Source organism: Gavia stellata, chromosome 12 (assembly GCF_030936135.1).
Source record: "Gavia stellata isolate bGavSte3 chromosome 12, bGavSte3.hap2, whole genome shotgun sequence".
Classification (NCBI taxonomy): Eukaryota; Metazoa; Chordata; class Aves; order Gaviiformes; family Gaviidae; genus Gavia; species Gavia stellata.
The window spans coordinates 787766-801751 of NC_082605.1; the positions used below are offsets into that span (position 1 = coordinate 787766).

The 13986-nt window shown below is 58.0% G+C and overlaps 2 protein-coding genes across 2 annotated transcripts in view; both read left to right on the forward strand.

Moving 5' to 3' along the window:
• The window catches only part of LOC132317903 (T-cell surface glycoprotein CD1b-3-like), a 118225-nt gene extending 111833 nt beyond the window's left edge, over nt 1-6392 (forward strand). The window contains exons 3-6 of the mRNA XM_059823410.1: nt 5285-5566; nt 5663-5947; nt 6054-6150; nt 6332-6392. Coding sequence (XP_059679393.1) covers nt 5285-5566; nt 5663-5947; nt 6054-6150; nt 6332-6392 — 725 coding nt within the window. The remainder of the gene's footprint in view (nt 1-5284; nt 5567-5662; nt 5948-6053; nt 6151-6331) is intronic.
• Nucleotides 6393-10139: 3747 nt separating this feature from the next.
• Nucleotides 10140-13432, forward strand: LOC104255769 (T-cell surface glycoprotein CD1b-3-like). Its single transcript, XM_059823411.1, has 6 exons — nt 10140-10206; nt 11522-11782; nt 12365-12646; nt 12753-13037; nt 13157-13253; nt 13387-13432. The coding sequence occupies exons 1-6, from the start codon at nt 10140-10142 to the stop codon at nt 13430-13432; spliced, it is 1038 nt and encodes a 345-aa protein (XP_059679394.1).
• The last annotated feature ends 554 nt before the right edge of the window (nt 13433-13986 follow it).

Genomic DNA, 13986 nt, shown 5'->3' on the forward strand with positions numbered 1-13986 from the left:
ACAAGCCAGAAGCCTGCTAATGGCCGGTCAGCTGCTCAGCAAGAAGTGACCAACAGGTCACCTTAGGGGGGACCGTGAGGACAAATGGTCGCGTCATAGGACTGCATGGACAAACATCCCCCTCCCCCTTCCCTCACTGGCCAGCCCATGGCTGCGCTTCGCCATCCCACCAGCCAAACAGTCTCCTCTGACCCCAGCACTGGTGGCCCTGCCGGGAGGGATGTCGACATTGTGGTGGCATGGCCGGGCATCCCCTGGGTGACGCCGAGGTGAGCTGTTGGGGAAGTGGGACCCTTGGTGCCATTTCTGGGCGCGCCAGGCCACCGCAGTGTCCCTACTTCTCTGTGGGACAGCTCCGCGGAAGGGAAGGGGTTTGGTGCCCTTGTCTCCCCATATCTGACTCAGTGTCATGGGGTGCTGGGACTCAGCCTGCAGCAGCCCCATATGGGCCTTTCCCATGTCCCCACCACAGCTGGGGACAGCCAAAATGAAGACATGGAGCAGGGACACCTGGTCCCAGTTGTGCATAGAGGGGTCACATGGTGCCGTGCAACCTTGCAGAGGGGACACCTTGGCCCCGGTTGTGTTTGGGGGTTACCAGGGTGCCCCACATCAAACTTCCCCTTGGCTGTGGTTTTGGTTCTGCCTTCGCCCCCAACGCAGGCACCCCCAGGAAAGGGGAAGAGAAACTGCAGGGTAGGGGGAGGCACCAGGGGACAGCCGGGGAGGAGGAGCAGTGGGTAGGGGACATTGTGGGGGTGAGGCCAGCTCTGGTCACCCCATTGTCCCTCCAGCACTGGACACTGGTGACAATGGGGACAGACCAGGGGGATGGCCCCACCATTCCTGTTCCCACTGCCAGGGGGCACTTGAGGAGGGGGTCAAGGCTCCCCACCAAAGACGGTGGGAAGGAAAGGGGTGTGCCAGGCTGCAGCCCAGCCCCAGGCCCTCTCCTGGGGGCGTTTGTGGGAGAGTTGGAGCTCCCCAGCACTGTGGGGTGTAGAGAAGCAGAGATGCAGCTCCAAGGCCCCAGGGCATGAATGGAGTTCCATGGAAATGAGGAGGCTTTTCATCCACCACAGCCCCCTGGAATGGGCCTCAGAGTGGGGGGACTATGGTCCCATCCCCGTCCCAGCTTGGGGTTCCTTCCCGGCCAAGTGCCGCCGCTCCAAGTGTCCCATGACTGTCAGTGGGAAACAGTCCCTTCCAGGCCCCGCAGCCCGTCTTTCCCCTTGGGGACTATCACACTACAGCTGCTCCAGCCTATCCACTTCCCAATCCCCGAGAGGGGCTCCTGGAGGAGCCACTTCCTCCAGCCCTGACCCCACAGCCATGGGCCAGGCAGGAACTGCTCATCATCTCTTCCCTGGTGTCGCGTTAAAGGGCAAGGCAATTTGGCAGAAAATAAACCCCCTTGTGTTCCAGCTTGTCCTCAGATATCAGAGGGGCTGGGGGCGGCTGGGCTGAGATTCTAAGTGATGCCCAATTGTCTGTGTTACCAGTCCGGTCGCGTTCAATGTATTGAACTGTCACAATTACGGCTACACTCGTAATACCATACACTTCCAGTCTAGTCGCGTTCCATGAACTAGCATGGCCACACTTAAGGGATTTGGTGGCGTTCAATGAGAACTCTCACGGCTAGATTAGTGAATAGTGCAGTTTATTGAAGCAACAGATACACAAGTTCTTTTGGACTGCCGGTGATAAAATTACTGCTTGCAAAGCATGTGCAAATACCAAGAATATTAGTAATACAGCCTGGCTACAAATGCGTTAAGTTATAAAGCAACTCTATAGAGATTTCTAAGTTTCCCGGGGAAGCACTCGGTATAACCAAGTGTTTGAATCTTACCCAAAGGCGTCCCTGTGCGGGGGAAGAGAGGCTCAGCCCATCGACTGATCCCAGGGGTCAGAGGTGGTCTGCGATGGTATCTTCCCTGGCATCCTTCCTCTCTTAAGCCATTTTTATATTATTTGTCCTTACAGGTGGAGCTTGAGTGACTTTAGTCATACATACCTCTATTATAATTGGTGTACAAGTTTCTCGTTTTACTTGTTAAGATATAGACTAAGAAAAATCCAGAGTGCAAGCTTAATGAGGGGTGGTCGCACCTTGGAGGTGGGTAGCTTTGGGATGGAGGTGTGTTTTCTGGTATTATAATGAGATTATAATGAGCAAAGTTCACCCAAAGGATAGTATTTTGTCAAAAAAATGATAGACTGTTGGCTCAGGGTGGTAAATACGCAGCTCAGGGTAGTAAATATGCAGCTTGTCAGTTCCATAGTACCTTCCAGTTCCCGTCTTATCACAGAGCCTGGCCGCGGTGTCTTCACTCTGCTCCACCCTCCGTGTAGTTTCTCTTAGAGTCAGCGCACCAAGCTCCCCTGGTGTTGCCAACATCTAAGCTTTCCTAGGGAACTGCTGTGGGATGGATTCCTTGCATATTCGCCACACTCCACCCTGAAGATTTCTTCAGTGCTGTACCTTTAATATAAATTTAATTCCTAAGTTACCTCCAGCAATTATTCCACACCTGGGGAGCCCCTTCCCCAGGATCAAGCCAGCGGTGCCAAGGGGTCGGGGAATATCACCAGCTCTCCTCACTCTTGCCCTCCAGAGACCTTCATGGCCATGGTCGTCGCAGGCACACCTGGCCCAGCTCTGCTCCTGATGGTTTGCCACATCACTGGCTTCTACCCATGGCCCATTAGCATGGCCTGGCTGCGGGATGGCCAGGAGGTGACAAAGAGGCATGGGGCCAGTGCACATCCTGAGGGCATGGGGAGCCCAGGTATGTGGCCAGGCTGTGGGAATGAGGTTCGCCTCCCCTGCAGGAAAGACGGGCACGTCAGGGTGAACCTGCCCGGTTAAGTAGGCAGCACAGAGTGGATGGAGATGTCTGTGCTATCAGGGCCAGACATGCTGGGCATGAATGGCAGTAAGGGAGATTCCCATCAGGGACAGTGGATGTAGCCCATGGCCAGGTGGCACCTTGTATTGGGTTTGCATGGCAAGGTTTTGGTAGTGGGAGGGCTACAGGGGTGGCTTCTGTGAGAAGCTGCTAGAAGCTTCCCCCATGTCCGATAGAGCCAACGCAGCCAGTTCCAAGAAGGACCTGCCGCTGGCCAAGGCCGAGCCCATCAGCAATGGTGGTAGCTCCTCTGTGATAACATATTTAAGAAAGGGGAAAAACAACTGTGAACGGCAGCCAGAGAAGAGAGGAGTGTAAATATGTGAGAAAAAACACCTCTGCAGACACGAAGGTCAGTGAAGAAGGAGGGGAGGAGGTGCTCCAGATGCCAGAGCAGAGATTCCCCTGCAGCCCCTGGTGAAGACCATAGTGAGGCAGGCTGTGCCCCTGCAGCCCATGGAGGTCCAGGGTGGAGCAGATACCCACCTGCAGCCCATGGAGGACCTCAAGGCAGAGCAGGTGGATGCCCAAAGGAGGCTGTGACCCCATGGGAAGGCTGCACCGGAGCAGGCTCCTGGCAGGACCTGTGGACCTGTGGAGAGAGGAGCCCACGCTGGAGCAGGTTTGCTGGCAGGACTTGTGACCCCGTGGGGGACCCACACTGGAGCAGTCTGTTCTTGAAGGACTGCACCCTGTGGAAAGGACCCACACTGGAGTAGTTCCTGAAGAACCGTAGCCCATGGGAAGGACTCACGTTGAAGAAATTTGTGGAGAACTGTCTCCCACGGGAGGGACCCCACGCTGGAGCAGGGGAAGAGTGTGAAGAGGAAGGAGCAGCAGAAGGAGATGAACTGACCGCAACCCCCATTCCCTGTCCCCCTGCGCCGCTCGGGGGGAGGAGGTAGAGAAAATCAGGAGTGAAGTTGAGCCTGGGAAGAAGGGGGAAGGTGTTTTTAAGATTCGGCTTTATTTCTCATTATCCTGCTCTGATTTTGATTGGTAATAAATTAAACTAATTTCTCCCCAAGTCGAGTCTGTTTTGCCCATGATGGTAACTGGTGAGGGATCTCCTTGTCCTTAGCTCGACCCGTGAGCCTTTCATTTTCTCTCCCCTGTCCAACTGAGGAAGGGGAGTGATAGAGTGGCTTTGGTGGGTATCTGGCGCCTAGCCAGGGTCAACCCCCACACACACCTCCACCTGTAATGGGAGTAGAGAAGAGGGGCCAGGTCACCCATACTGCCCTGATTGCCAAGGTGCTGCCGCAGCAATGAGGGACCCCTCCTGCAGCCAGTGGGATGGCTTCGCTCCCACCTAAATTCCCCCAAATTCCCCCAGCACTCACAGCCATACTCAGGGTGCCCCAGACCAGCCCACACCAACCGGGAGCCTCAGGGCCCTCCCCAAAACCTCAGTGCAGCCCCATTGGCTGCCAGGGCCACTAGCACCAGCATAGCTGCCCTGGCAGAGCACGCGGTCACATCTCTCACAGCTCCCTCCTCCTGCTGCTGCACCCACTACTGCATACTGAGGGCCCCGCTGCTGGCACCATGCAGCCCCCTCACCGCTGCCTCCTCCTCCTCCTTATCCTCTACCTCCTCCTCCTCTCTGGGACATGGGCAGACCTGGAGGGTAAGTGGGAGCCCTGGCTCATCCACATCTGCTCCCATGCCCCCATGGGACCCCACAGGCGAGGGTCTTCCTGCTCCCCACCCATCTTGGGCACTTGCCTCCTCACCCCTCCTTGTCCCCTGGCTCCACACTTCCTCCCTGGCAGGGATGCAACCACCCGAGGTGGCTGCAGGGGGTGGGAGCTGGGGCTGCCAAGGATGCAGGGGGCTTATGGGGAGCCTGCAGGTCCCTGCAACCCTGGGGACCTGTCCCTCAGCCCCTCCACTTTCCCCAGCCCTCTCCTCCCACTCCCATCTTCCCCTGTTGACTCCTGTCTCATGTAGGGACCTTCACTGTCCGGCTGCTCCAGACCTCCACCTTCCAAAACACCTCCTTCGTGGACACGGAGGGGCTGGGCCTGCTGGAAGACATTGAGCTTGGTTCTCTTGATAAGCACACCTGGAACATCCGCTTCTACCAGCCCTGGGTGCGCCCAGCCCTGCCCCGTAGTGACTGGGACACCATTGAGAACATGATCAAGATCTATTTGCAGCGGTTCAGCCACCTGATCAATGAAGGTGCCATGCAGAAGGATGTGCCCTGTGAGTACCCGGTCTTCTCTGCGTCCCCTCTGCAAACAGCATCTGGGAAGTGGGGAAGGACCCGGCAGTGCTGGCACTGTACAGGAGATGATGACTACATCTGCAGTAAGGCAGTCCCAGCCCCTCATGCAACCTCTCTCTCCTCTCTGCCCCTCCAGACCCCTTCGTGGCCCAGTGCATGGCAGGCTGCGAGCTCTACCCCAACAGGACCTCCCGGGCCTTCGTCTATGTGGGCTACAATGGCCAGGACTTCCTCACCTTCGACGTGGACAATGCCACCTGGCTCTTCTGCCAAGACACCAGCCTGTCACGGTACGTCCAGGCTGTTCTCCAGAACTATACTGCCTTCAGTGAGCTGGTGGATGTCCTCTTCAATGATACCTGTGTCGACGACATGGAGGTGTTACTGCGCTATGGGAAAACAGCTCTGGAGAGACAAGGTGAGACCACCCCAACCCACCCCAAAGCCCCGCACACACTGGGGCCAAACAGTGCCCCACCAGGGCTACCCCCACCCCTTTGCTCTCGCCCCCCAGAGCCACCCGTGGCCACGGTCTTCGCCCGCACACCCAGACCAGACCAGCTCCTGCTGGTTTGCCACGTCACCGGCTTCTACCCACGGCCCATCAGTGTGGCCTGGCTGCGGGATGGCCAGGAGGTGCCGCCGGGCCCGGAGCTCAACACCAGTGCCATCCTGCCCAATGCCGACCTCACCTACCAGCTCCGCAGCGTCCTGGCCGTGGCCCCCCATGACGGGCACAGCTATGCCTGCCGCGTGCGCCATCGCAGCCTGGGCACCCGCAGCCTCCTCATCCCATGGGGTAGGTGCCACCCCTGAAGATGGGGATGGGGCTCCTGAGCTGCCTTGCCCTGTGGGATGGAGCAAAGCCGGGAAAGCTCATAGCAGCCTCTGCTCATGTTTCTCAGGGAACTCAGAGGTTGTGCTGATCGCAGGGCTCGGGGCCGGACTGCTAACAGCTGTGGCCGTGGCTGCCATCACGATGCTTTGGGTGTGGAGACGCAGGTGAGGCCCTTTCTTCCCCACTGAGCAGCAGTGGGAGAGGAGGGGAGGAAATGCCCCAGGGAACTGCTGCACTTAGCAGGGAAGCTCCTGCTCTCCTGCTGGGGCCCTGCAGTCTGCTGTGTGCACCCCCCATGAACTCTCTTCCATGGAGTACCCATGAGCCATCCCCCTCTCATTTCAGAAAGCACCAGCAGATGGAGGAATCAGAGTCCAGGAACTCCATCCTGAGCAAAGAAGCTTAGCCCAGAAGGGAGCCAACACCGCCCGTTTCCTTCCACCACCCTCACAGAGACAAAAACTCTATCTTTTCTTGCTTTGACAAAATTCTGGGCACTGCAGAGTGCGAGATCAACTCAACTCGGAGGCACAGGGGGGAAACCTACGGGGCTCCTGACCTGCTTCAATCTGCTAAGCAGACAAGGATGCAAGTCCGAGACCTTTTCACTCATTACACATGACGACCTCTTACCTCGTGGCACTGTCTCATGCATGCACTGAGGCTCTTTAGGGCACCCCAGTGCCCAGTGGCAATTTCTCTGAGTTCTGGTACAATAACACATTTATCAGTAGATGGTAAGCTGTGCCCTTCTACTGTCGCTTTCTAGTATTTTTTCCTAAAAGCTGCTTTTATTAACCATATTCCAGAAATACTTGTGCTGAGACTGAACTGTTCCACACAGACTAACAGCACCTGGCCACAAACCGTTTTACAAAGTGCTGAGTAACACTGAAACTCTGATGTAATCTATGGGAGCTGCAGATGTGTATAAAATGAAATTAAAACATTCACGTTTTTGCTAAGAACATGTGCCTTTCCTCAAGATTTGGATGGTTTTGACCAGCTGCAAATGGAAGCTGGAGCACCACTGAATTATTGGTGCTAATTGCAGGGAACACCGAAATAAATAAAAAAAAGGTAAAAGTGTGTTTGTGCATATACAAACATGTTCTTACATATTTCATGGAAATAAGCAACTGTGCACAAGGGGGTAAAGTGCCCCCAAGCCTCCCAATGAAGGAGAAAAAGGAAGCCTATCTCCCATCGGAGACAGCGGAATTCAGGCAGGCGTAGGAAGGAATTTAGTTTGTGCTCCCAATCAACCACACACTTGAATATGTGTCTTCAAAAGGTTTGGTTTCACAGGACAACTTCCTTCCAAGTTTCACAGGAAAAGTCTCTGGCAGTCATGTGTAAGCCAACTATGAGCTGAGTCAGAAGAAAACCCGGCTGGCCTGTGGCCACATCCACCACAACTCTACCGGGGCTGGTTCTCCCCTGGCCAAGCCCTGAGAACCACAGTGCTGTGGGCAGGACTGAATTTCCCTGAGAGCCAGAGCCACGTGCTGGCACCGTGGGGCTCAAGGATCTCGCTGCAGGAGGAGTGATGCTGAGTTTCTCCCTGCCCTTGCTGAGCTAGGACAGACAGATCAAACTTTCAGCTGCGGGCAGGGCTCACCTCGGGGCTGGGAGCACACAGCCTCAGCACCAACAGGGCACACGGGGCAATTCATCTCCCAAACGGAGTGAAACACCCTGCAACACTCACAGGACGTGGCAGGATGAAGCTCACCCACCAAACCTGGAGAGCAGATGCAGCCGGTGAGCAAACCTGGAAAGAAAAGGGATGTGTGCATGACCTCACAAGAGACCCTACAGTAACACACACCCAAACACGTAGTACTGGGGAGGTATCTGCAAGTGTTTGTTCACAGCCCCCAGGAGACCCTACAGGAGCACACAGACAAACACCCAGGTGTTTCGAGAGGTCTCTTCAGGCGTTTTGACCCAGCCCAGAAGGTGCTGGTGCCCGCACACACGGTGCAGCACCCAGAGGCACTGCAGCCCTGCCTACCCCATCCCAACTCACCCAGGCATGGCTCTGGGATTGGGGGGGTTACAGTCCTCACCTGAGGGGGGACTGCAAGGACCAATATCACCTGAGGGGACTGCAAAGACCAAAGTTACCTGCGGGGTCTGTGAGGACCAATGGTCACATGAGGTGGAACTGCAAAGTCCTACAGCCACTTGGGGGGGGATAGTGAGGGCCAGTGGTGACCTGGGAGGACTGTAAGAACCAATGTCACCTGAGGGGACTGTGGGGACCAAAGGTAACTGGGGAGGACTGCAAGAAACAATGCCACCTGAGGGGACTGTGGTGACCAAAGGTAACTGGGGAGGACTGCAAGAACCAATGTCACCTGAGGGGACTGTGGGGACCAATGGTAACGTGGGGGGTGACTCTGAGGACCAACAGTCACCTTAGGGGACTGTAAGGACCAATGATCTATGGGGACAAACAGCCCCCTGCCCCCTTTGGTCATTTGCTGACCAAAGGAAGTGACAGCATCAAGGAGGAAGAAGTTGAGACCTCCACTACAGCAAGTAAGTGCAAAAAACCAACAAAAACATGAGGCCAGGTACATTCAATAGAGATGAGGAAGAGCTAAAGCAGAACTTCTGGTCCACTGCAGCAGTGGGAGACACATGGAGAAAATTCAGAGTGGTTTGAACACACCACGTACATTGCACAAGGCAGGTGCCTGCTCCTGCCCTATCAGCTACTCAGCCACCAGTGACCTCCCAGGCACCTGCACAAGCCAGAAGCCTGCTAATGGCCGACCAGCTGCTCAGCAAGAAGTGACCAACAGGTCACCTTAGGGGGGACCGTGAGGACAAATGGTCGCGTCATAGGACTGCGTGGACAAACATCCCCCTCCCCCTTCCCTCACTGGCCAGCCCATGGCTGCGCTTCGCCATCCCACCAGCCAAACAGTCTCCTCTGACCCCAGCACTGGTGGCCCTGCCGGGAGGGATGTCGACATTGTGGTGGCATGGCCGGGCATCCCCTGGGTGACGCCGAGGTGAGCTGTTGGGGAAGTGGGACCGTTGGTGCCATTTCTGGGAGCACCAGGCCACCGCAGTGTCCTTACTTCTCTGTGGGACAGCTCCACGGAAGGGAAGGGGTTTGGTGTTTGGGGGTTACCAGGGCACCCCATCTCAAACTTCCCCTTGGCTGTGGTTTCGGTTCTGCCTTCGCCCCCAACGCAGGCACCCCCAGGAAAGGGGAAGAGAAACTGCAGGGTAGGGGGAGGCACCAGGGGACAGCCGGGGAGGAGGAGCAGTGGGTAGGGGACATTGTGGGGGTGAAGCCAGCTCTGGTCACCCCATTGTCCCTCCAGCACTGGACACTGGTGACAATGGGGACAGACCAGGGGGATGGCCCCACCTTTCCTGTTCCCACTGCCAGGGGGCACTTGAGGAGGGGGTCAAGGCTCCCCACCAAAGACGGTGGGAAGGAAAGGGGTGTGCCAGGCTGCAGCCCAGCCCCAGGCCCTCTCCTGGGGGCGTTTACGGGAGAGTTGGAGCTCCCCAGCACTGTTCACACAGCCATGGGCTGGGTGGGAACTGATTGTCACCTCCTCCCTGTGGAGCCCCATCCCCAGGGTTAGGCAAACGGTGCAGGAGGAGCCTGAGCTGGAGGTGCCAGGGAGGGCCCCAGAGCAGCCCTCCTCCCTGTGCGGGGCTGAGAGGACAGCGGCTGTCTTTCTTCAGTCAGGGCTAAAACCCAAAAGCCGTCTGTCGTCACCTCCATCAGAGCTGATGCATCCCACAAGAATGGGGATGGGGTTGAAGTGCCATTGGTGGGGAGGGGGAGTCAGGGGGACCCAGCTCGGGGCCTTGAGCACCCGTTTTCTCCTAGTGCCATTTCCTGGGCCTCCCTTTCCCTGCCTTCTCCTCCTGGCTGGGCTCTCCCCAGCCCCAGCCTGTTGCGGCACTTCATGCTCAAGACCTTATTTTGGCTTTCCTCCCTCCCACATGTCCCCAGCCCCCAGCTCGGGACCTCTGGGGCCCTCCCCGACACATCCGCACTGGTCCCATTGGCGGAGAGCCAATGCCGTGACTGCTGCGCCGGGTTGAAGCGTGGGACCCCACGGGTGCTTCCTCCTCCCGCAGTCACTGCTGCTGCTTTGGCCTTGCCGCATGCACCATGCAGCCCCCTCACCTCCTCTTGTTTCTCCCCCTCCTCCTCCCTGCGATGTGGGCAGACCCAGAGGGTAAGTGGGAGCCCTGGCTCACCCCAACCACTTTCACCCCCCTGTCAGAAGACCCCACAGGTTTCTCAGGAAAGGCATGGCTGTGCCACTGTCCCCTGCATGCAGGGGGATGATCCCCAGCACCAAAGGGGATCATCCACACCACACAGCACCCAAAGGTGCCCTGTCCCTGCCCACTTGCTCTGTTCCTGCCTCCATCTCAGGGCTTCATGCCCCACCGGCTCCGGTACAAGGGCTCGGGTACCCAAGCAGAAGTGGGGCCAGGGGTCCCCAGCCAGCCCTGGGGTGTTGGGGTTCCCCCAAAGATGCCTTCCTCCTGCAGGGAGCCCGTGGGTGCCGGCGGGGGGTCTCAGCTCCACGTGGTGCTGTGGGCCCCTTCCAGCAGCCCCTTGTTTGTTGGGGAGCTGCACCTGTGAGAGGGTGTTTCAGGCCCTGCTGTTGCACAGAGCGTTTCACCACAACCCCGTGAGACCTCACGTTTCCGGGCGGGGGGGTGCAGCAGCAGACATTGGTACACGGGATTGATGTCTGGGCTGGGCTACTCTCCTGCCCCTGTCAGGGTTTGGTCTCCTTGAGTTCCCGATGCCTGGGAGCCCCCAAACCTGGACAAAATGCCCTTTCCCCTTCTCCATCCTCCACATCCTCTGCGTGCTGTGCAGGTCTCTGGCAGATTCAGGTCCTGGCACGGGTGCTTCTTCTGGGGAAAGCATCACCGCAAACAAGTGCTGAGGTGCCCCCCCCACCATCCGCTCTGCGCAGCCAGACAGCAGGTGCTGGGCAGGAGGGAGGTGGGGACGGGACGAGGTGCCTGAAATCCTGTATGGGAGAGAAATACCTTGTTGAAAGTAAAATAGTGAAGGAAAAAGAGCAGCAGGGGCAGAGGAAGTTCAGACAGGAAAGCAACCCTAAGCGGGCGAGGACGTGGGAGTCCAGTGAAGACATGGCTGGGGGGGTTGCCCAGGAAGGGCCGGGTGCAGGCTGCTGAGGGTCCCCGTGGTGTGGGGTGAAGAGCATAGAATCATAGAAGGGGTTGGGTTGGAAGGGACCTTTAAAGGTCACCCAGTCCAACTCCCCTGCAATGAGCAGGGACATCTCCAACTAGATCAGGTTACTCAGAGCCCTGTCCAACCTGACCTCGAATGTTTCCAGGGATGGGGCATCTACCACCTCTCTGGGCAACCTGTGACAGTGTTTCACCACCCTAAGCTTCAAAAATGCCTTCCTTCTATCTACTCTGGATCCCCTGTTTCCCCTCCAGCCCCACCCCCAATCTTCTCTTTCCTGCAGCCTTTCTCATCCCCATCTTCTTTCCCAGCAGAGACGCAGGTTTTCCAGCTGCTCCAGACCAGCCTCTTCGCCAACGTCAGCTCTGCTGAGGTGTCCGGGGTGGCTCTCCTGGGGGACATGCCCATCTTTGCACTGGATCCTGCCAATTGGAACATCCACTTCCACTGGCCCTGGGCCCACCAGGCCACAGCTGAGGGTGATGCAGAGAAGATCAAGTCCCACTCCAAACTCTTTCTGCACAATATGGTCCGATACGTGCACGAAATGATCCAGCAGGTGCAACTGGACTGTGAGTACAGGGACAACCCCAGCCAGAGCCCCAGCCCCTTTCCCTGGGTTCCAGCTGTGCCCTCCTCCCCATCAGGGTGGCATTTGTGGGGTCTCATAGGGTGCAACAGCTCCTGAAAGGGTAATGGGAAATGCTGCGGCTGACGGGGCACATGGCTAGCAGGGCGGGGAGGGCAGCGAACCAAAAGCACCCCTCAAGACTCCTGCCATCTGGCACAGGGGAACCCTTCTGCACACTGGGGAGCTGCCACCAAATTTACCAGAGCTGCAGGACCCACACAGCAGAGATCAGGGAAAGAGAAAGTTGGGGGCAAATATTTTGGGGGACAACATTCTGTTTGAGCAACCACCTCACGCTAACTGGCCCTGTATCCACTCAGGCCTTCCAAGGGCACTGAAGGCTTGCAGGGTGTCCCAAGGCTCCCTGAAGCACAGCCCCATGCCCTGCTGCCCATTGCACCCTGCTGTCCATCGTACCCCGCTGTCCATCGCACCCCTGCACGTGCCTGCAGCCACATCCTGCCTTGTGCCACCCATGCCCCACACACTCACGGGACCTCTCCACCGGCTCCGCCGTTGGCAGACCCATTGGTGATCCAGATCCGTGTGGGCTGTGTGCTGCACCCCAATAGGACAAGCTGGGGCTTCATGGATGTCGGGGAGGGCGGCAGAGACCTCACAGCTTTCGAGGTGGAGAGGCAGCGCTGGGAGCCCCAGCAGTCATCCCTGCTAGCAGAGCTGGTCAGCAAGTCCCTCAACAGCAAGAAGGCCGTCACAGGGCTCCTGGAGCACCTCCTCTCCATCTCATGCCAGAGCTACATCCTCACCCTGTGCAAGTACGGGAGGGCTGATCTGGAGAGACAAGGTAAGACCACCCCAACCCTGGCACGGCCACCCCAAAGCCCCACACACACTGGGGCCAAGCGGTGCCCCACCAGGGCTACCCCCACCCCTTTGCTCTCACCCCCCAGAGCCACCCGTGGCCACGGTCTTCGCCCGCACACCCAGACCAGACCAGCTCCTGCTGGTTTGCTGTGTCACCGGCTTCTACCCACGGCCCATCAGCGTGGCCTGGCTGCGGGATGGCCAGGAGGTGCCGCCAGGCCCAGCGCTCAACACCAGCACCATCCTGCCCAATGCCGACCTCACCTACCAGCTCCGCAGCGTCCTGGCCCTGGCCCCCCATGACGGGCACAGCTATGCCTGCCGCGTGCGCCATCGCAGCCTGGGCACCCGCAGCCTCCTCATCCCATGGGGTAGGTGCCACCCCTGAGGATGGGGTGCAGGGGGCAGGTAGCAGCCACTGACCCTGCGAGGGGCAGCTCCTGCCTGGTGTTGCTACACTCATGTGGCCGCCCTCTTCTCCCAGTCCCAGAGAACCGCAGCGCAGCTCCAACCATCGGCATCACCATCGCAGTGCTGCTCCTTGTGGCTGCAGCCTCTGCCGGGGGGTTTTGGTGGTGGAAGCACAGGTGAGGTCTCCCTCCCACTGTCTGCTCTCAGGTTTACGGGCAGATGGGTCAGGCCAGGGGTTGCAGCAGCAGCAGCTCCGCAGGGATGAACTCCCCGGCCCCAGGCGCGGCTCATGGTGGCCCCCCCTTGCAGGAAAAGTGATGAGGCCACGTGGGAGACCCAGGAAATCATCATTTGAGGCCTGGCTGCCCACCCAGCAACAAGATCCCTTGCTGTCAGCTCTCCCTGCTCATCTCATCTCCCATCCCCAACCCACCAGCACTGACAGGGGTTTGCTCTGGAAAACCACCGCATTAAACAGCTACAAACCTCCCCAGCCTCATGTGGCTCCTGTGGCTCTGACTCTCCTTGCCCCGCACGAGGTCCCCCCAGGAAACCCCCCAGCGCCCTGCAGAGAGCCCACACTGTGGCCAGGAAGACTCTCCTTTTTCCTGGACACTCCCTTCTGGCATGTCAGGAAAAGAAATTCCTCCAACCAACCTCTCCCACATCTCGGCATCTCTGTGGCCAGTGTCTGTCCCTGGCAGAAGAGCAGTGACAACCTGGGGCCAGATAAGCGTGTGGCTGCCGAGTGGGATGGGGGATGGAGCAGGCCACAAACCAGGGAGAAATGAAGGGATTTGAGCTGTTTCACTGGGGAGAGAAGGGGAAGGGAGGACCCAAGTGACATCTCCAGTCCCCTGACACAGGGAGGCATTTTGAGTAGGCACGAAGCCGCTCCAGCTCCAGTGC